Source organism: Haliotis rubra, unplaced genomic scaffold (assembly GCF_003918875.1).
Source record: "Haliotis rubra isolate DU_JTF1 unplaced genomic scaffold, ASM391887v1 Scf26, whole genome shotgun sequence".
NCBI lineage: Eukaryota > Metazoa > Mollusca > Gastropoda > Lepetellida > Haliotidae > Haliotis > Haliotis rubra.
This window is the reverse complement of record NW_025766669.1, coordinates 1451044-1457068: the sequence shown is the minus strand read 5'-3', so window position 1 is coordinate 1457068 and position 6025 is coordinate 1451044. Positions and strand designations below refer to the sequence as shown.

At 38.6% G+C, this 6025-nt stretch overlaps 1 protein-coding gene across 1 annotated transcript; it reads left to right on the top strand.

Annotated features, from left to right (window-relative positions):
* Positions 1 to 797: 797 nt before the first annotated feature.
* Positions 798 to 5366, top strand: LOC124280050 (galactosylgalactosylxylosylprotein 3-beta-glucuronosyltransferase 1-like). The gene is made up of 4 exons (XM_046715929.1): positions 798 to 1281; positions 2194 to 2280; positions 3464 to 3673; positions 5090 to 5366. Exons 1-4 carry the CDS (start codon positions 910 to 912, stop codon positions 5189 to 5191), a joined length of 771 nt encoding a protein of 256 aa, XP_046571885.1. The 5' UTR covers positions 798 to 909; the 3' UTR covers positions 5192 to 5366.
* Positions 5367 to 6025: the final 659 nt, after the last annotated feature.

Below are 6025 nucleotides of genomic sequence, written 5' to 3'. Positions count from 1 at the left end.
CCCGGTGATTTCCCTCTCTTAGCTTGACTTAGTGTCATCAGTAAATAGTCAAAGTTTTCAACTCCTAAGACCTAAGGGATGAAATCAGACTAAACAGTAAAGCCGTGAGAAAATTAACTTGGTACCCCGACTCAAGGTAGTAATTAGCCAAAAGTGTCCTCGGTAAATTGTCACAGTTTTCAATTCCTAAGACCTAAGGGATGAAATGAGACTCAACAGTAAAGTTTTAAGCTACAAACATTAATTTCACACATTCACTGATATCCTAACAGGGAATGTGTGTAATGGAACACCATGAAAATCAGTAATTTCATGAAATCCCTTGAAATTTGAGGGAATTCATGAAATCCCTGGGGGGTCACAGGGATTTCATGAAATCACTGACTCTTTTAGGGATTACGTGAAATCCCTGGTTTCACACATTCCCTGTAACATATATATATAAGATGGGTCTGATTGATCACATCACTCTTATTTTCATGCAAGATCACATCTAAAAAGGCGTCAGCAAGTACATTGCATAACATGATTTAGAAATTCATGAGAAATTTAAAATTGATCTCTGTGTTACGACGTCCAATTTCAGGTTAACATGGGTCCTCCTTTGGTCAAAGGTTTGTTCCCCTTCGAATTGCGTGTCACAGGTTGCGCACGAGTGACCGACGAGACTCACACGGATTGCGTCACGGGTTGCCCACGCGTGTAAGGGAAATGAACTTTTAAGCAGTAGTGTACTCTTACATATCTCGTCATTTTCAAACATTTCTAAAGCGCTGTTCTTTTTCAGAATTTAGGTGTCCATGTACAAGCAACCAAAAACACGCCGTACTCGGAGTGAGAGAACATACTGATAGTCATTTGACCGTGCATACTGATCAAGGAACCGGTCTACAGATATTTGATCCATCTATGCCAATGGTATATGCCATAACACCAACCTATGCTCGGCTTCAACAGAAGGCCGAACTAACCAGGTTGTCACAGACATTGCTTCACCTGCCCAATTTTCACTGGATACTTGTGGAAGACGCTCCAAATAGAACTAAACGTGCGACAGACCTTTTGAGATCCAGCGGGCTCTCCTATACACACCTATATGCTTTAACACCGGAGGATGTTAAATTGAAACCAACGGATTCTCATAGTTCAAAACCAAGGGGAGTATCGCAGAGGAATGAAGGGTTGTCATGGATACGGCGACATTTAGATCCAGACATACATCACGGAGTTGTATATTTTGCTGATGATGATAACACTTACGACTTACGGATTTTTGCTGAGGTGAATCCACCATTATATATCGTTTACCATGTATTAAACCAAACAAATATGGTTGTGTAAATATAATAGTTGTTCAATTTAAAATTATGTGAAAAATTTGTAAAAACATTTGTGTCAAACATTTTTTTATAACAACTTAGCAATAGCTTCATAAAAGAAGTATGTAAGACTTAAACATTCATTTAAAATAAGAGTATAATAATTCATATGTGTTTCATATAAAATTATATATAAAGGGGCAATATGTTTTTAGAACATAGGGATCCATTCATCAACTTGACTCTTGATGAAATTTAAGACGCAGATATGTAAACTAACCGCCGATGCAAATTGCAAGAGGCCAAAACCATTACTGAGGAACTAGTTATTACTTGGGATAGGTTTGGAATTGTGTTTCTTGTGATGATTATCTTATTAGTTAAGACTATAATTCACCTGATAAAGGGAATGTTAGCGCTACAACCTTGTACCCAATATTCCGCACATTCCTTGCCTAGGGCCGTTGGGTAGCCTAGTGTTTAAAGCGTACGTTTGTCACGCCGAAGACCACACAGGGGTACAATGTGTGAAGCCCATTTCTGGTGTTCCCTGCCGTGATATTGCTGTAATATTGCTTAAGGCGGCGTAAAACGGAACCCACTCTCTCACTCCTTGCCTATTGTTGCTGTATCAATCAATCAACTTTATTACCATAAGTTTACAAATACATACAAAACATAGGGATATTTTTCAGAAATATATCGTATTTGAGACTATGGCTTGAAACATATCCAGCAATTATGTATGGATAAACTAATCATGTCATATTGACAGACATTACGATGGAAAGAAATTTGCATATATTTCATAATTACTTTTCATTATGAGTTCGTAAGATGCTTCTCAGAATAGTCCCTGGATGCTTTATTTCAGATGCGGAGAACAAAACGGGTTTCCGTTTGGCCGGTTGGGTTTACAGGAGGCCTCAGATATGCTGGACCCGTGGTCAAACAAGGAAAGGTCATTCGAGAATTCAAACTTGATATTCGCATTAATCAGATACCCACGAAGAACCGTGAGTGAATTGACCTTCAGCAACCTATGCTTGTCGTAAGAGGCGACTCATGGGATTGGGTGGTCAGGCTCGCTGACGAGGTTGATGGATGTCATCGTATTCCGATTGTCTCATGAGTTTAGTCACCGGATTATCTGGTCCTAACTTGATCATTTACAACCAACACCTTATTGTTGGTATATTGGTTAAGTGAGCCGTTTCACTTCATCAGAATTCTATGACGAATTTGGAAAATAGTCTACTCTGAGTAAAGCACATTGATGTAAAAAGATGTCCAAGACCATAAAACGACATTCTTTATTTGCATTTAGTTTATCATCGGCGCTCTTGAAATGAAATCCATAGACCATTCAGCCTCACTGAAGTATTCTTTAGGAAGTATTCTCTAATCACAAAGAGTTTATGTTTGTTGTTGCCATGGCTACGCGTTCTGTTTCAATTATCCGCGTTTGAATGTACAGGTGAACCGTATCGTGACACTATAGATATTACATACGGTTTGTTTGGTTTCTCGTAAACATGGTTGGTATGCAGTGTTTAACATTTTATTCACGAGTGAATCACTGCAATCGATTTTTTGCAATAGATAAATGGATACATTTCGTCTCTTCAAGATGTGCTGGAACAATTTATAGCTTTAAATGGGAGCAAAAAATACTGAATTTTCTTTTAGAAAGTAACAGGAATTGGAGCTTTGCCCTAAGCGTGCAGCATTTAGGCCAGAAACCAAATTACCAAATACCAATTACATTTGATAATATTTTACAGAAGCTAAAATATTAGACATAGAGCGCTTTCAACATTCAGCGCTTTTCAATCATTTTTGAAAACATTTGTCAGATTTCGCTGCAGCTGCCATAACTGAAAATCAAAACCTATTCGTTTAATAAGTTTTTAATTCCTATGTGCACCATATGTAAACGTACTGTGGTTCAACTTTCAAAATATTTATTTCATGCTATGAAACATCTAATGTCGTTATGTGATGTTCTGTGTTTTAACATTATTGTTTTTGTTAATAAGTTGGAATTTGTAGCTGACTAATCTATGCATCTGTATTTATGTTATGTTCTTAGGGGCCGTGGCCTGGAAACTCTGAATAAACGTCTCTCCTAATACCTGTTCCAGGTGACAGGTTGGTTCACAGGATGGAATCCAGAAAGGCCATTTGCAATTGACATGGCTGGCTTTGCAATCAACCTTAAGCTGTTCTTCCAATATCCAGAAGCTCAGTTCTCCAACTACAACGTCCAAAACGGGTATCAGGAATCCACTATCCTGTTGGCACTGCACCTAACATTGGACGTCCTTGAACCTCTGGCTGATAACGCCACAAAGGTGTGTTCAAACTCTAGCCAGAAACATATAAGTAGTAGAATATTTTTATTAAAGTGTCACACGAACAAGTACAATTTACAGACAATACATTATTCAACAGTAAAAACGTCGAGCCACAACCTGGCTTATGAGAAACTAAAAACATATATGCGGTAATAAATATATGAATATAAGATGCACATAAGTCATGTCAATGACATTTTCCGTCTTTTAAACATATTTAGAAGTGAAGAGGTAAAATATTTTGCAATTATTTTTCTTTCATAAGAAATATAAACTTGTTGGTATAATTTAAGTTATAAAACAGATGGTTGCGTTTAAAGGCAGCTTCAAATAGGACAAACCGTATTTACTCATAAAAATTACATTTCATTAAAAAAATGAAATCATCCTCAACTATATGTACATGGGAATCATTATCAGTTATAATACAATATTCACAATGTCTTTGTAAAAGAGGAACAGGTGACTTGGCATATCTGCCGGCTTAAATGAACAAGGGTAAAATACCACATCTAAACAATTTCGATGCCGAGTTGCCCATTGCAGTCGGTATTGGCGGTGAGGACAGGACTACGATATGGTCTGCGGCAGCAGAGGTTTTTTCCGCGCAAACGCCGACGCACGGTATCGGCACTGATTGGTCTGTAGTCCCTATGGTCTGACGTGCTGTTTCCGTCGCTCTGGGGAAGCGATCCTGTAGATGGTGGCGCACAATCTGTCGGTCTTGACGTTGTAATGTTACTGAAAGTAGCCTACTGCGTGGACGGCCTTGGATGCTGCTAGTGGCCTGATACCACTCCCGCAGTCGGTAGATTGTCCTATTTAAACATGAACATTAAAATGATTGGCTACCCTCTGTTTGGCTAACTTGCAATCGTTCCAAGACTTGGTTCCTCTGATCTCTCGTAAGTCGTTCCATGGCGATCGTGTCAAAACAAAACTGATTTCAGGCGATTTTAGGACTCGCTTTCATTGGTAGGGTTGTCACGATATGCACGTGCATTTTCATTTTCACGAATGTCATACGGAACCTTTTACCACGCCTGCCCTTTTAGGTGCGTTTGGTCGATATGCTTTTTCATCAGAAAACACACTGATGTTGGTAATAGCTGTCAATTTGGATTGAAAAAACATGTTAACAAAACGATACAATCATAATAAAAACACCATAATGTAAGAACAAAATCTTTCATTCGCTTTTGGAAGGCGACGTTTCCTTCGCCAATTCACTTCATATTTGTGAATATGTTGATCGATGAGAATCTGTTATAAATTCACCGAAAGGATATAACTGTACAGGCCAAACAAAGGACAGCTTTGAGTGTGCACGGGCGTTTGAACATGTGCGAATGCTAATTTTTTAGGGTAACCATGACATTTTTTACCAGTTATAGCAATTTGTGTTCGTTAAAGGTACTGGTGTGGCATACAAGAGCCGACTACCCAAGACTAAAGGGTGAAAGCAGAATCCAATCGCAGCTGCACAAGGCACCATACTATTCTGTGGAAGTGTAACTACATAATATTGATACAAGGGAAAGAAGGAGTCCAAATACACAAGTGTACTACCTTCACCAGTACAATTTCTCATGCGTCTGCAAATATGTCGATAGTGGGTGAGAATGGCTGTACGCCACTCCTAGCAATATTCCAGAAGTATCACACCGGGGACTCTAGAAATGGGCTTCACATACTGTACCCATGTGGGCAATCGAACCAGGTTAATATTATTATTATTCGTAAGATATCTTTTTCTTAAAGGTCACATGCAACCCAAAAATCAAACATAATTAAAACACAATTATCACTTATTCATGACATATAATATACATTGCTGGTTATGAAAAAAACATATAAACAAAATTATAAGCGTACAATCGCAAATCAAAAGTGCAATATTGTGTACTTGGGTTTACTTCCCAAGAAACGAAGCAGCCGGGATACCGAACCCAGTCAGAGCGGGTGGGTGTGCACTCAAGTGTAACGGCTGGTTCATTTGCAGATGCCCTCACGGCTAATTGTGTGTGTATATATAGAGATGTTGGGTTTTGTAAATACATGCTCATTTTTTGTGTATAACATTTTGCAATCAACAGACACCATAACATGTCATGTGTTCAAGTATCACACCTGCCTGTCTGTGTAATTACATAATGTGACATAGACCGAACTCGGGCCATAAATCAATGCGTTTTGTTTATGGTGTATAGCCTGATTGGTGTTAAGTTTATGTGCATGTGACCTTTAAGTGAACCTTTCTTGATTTCACGAACTGATATCGCTCAGTAGATGAAACAATACTTAGATCACTGAACTGATCTGCTGCCGGGAACATCGCTCTTCTAACTC

What these genes read in the sequence shown, in the direction of transcription:
- LOC124280050 (XM_046715929.1), top strand. Translation starts at nt 910, where the DNA reads ATGCCAATGGTATATGCCATAACACCAACCTATGCTCGGCTTCAACAG. An exon ending in ACTTACGGATTTTTGCTGAG is followed by an intron (nt 1,282 to 2,193) that starts GTGAATCCACCA and finishes GCTTTATTTCAG; the next exon opens with ATGCGGAGAACAAAACGGGT. An exon ending in CCGTGGTCAAACAAGGAAAG is followed by an intron (nt 2,281 to 3,463) that starts GTCATTCGAGAA and finishes TACCTGTTCCAG; the next exon opens with GTGACAGGTTGGTTCACAGG.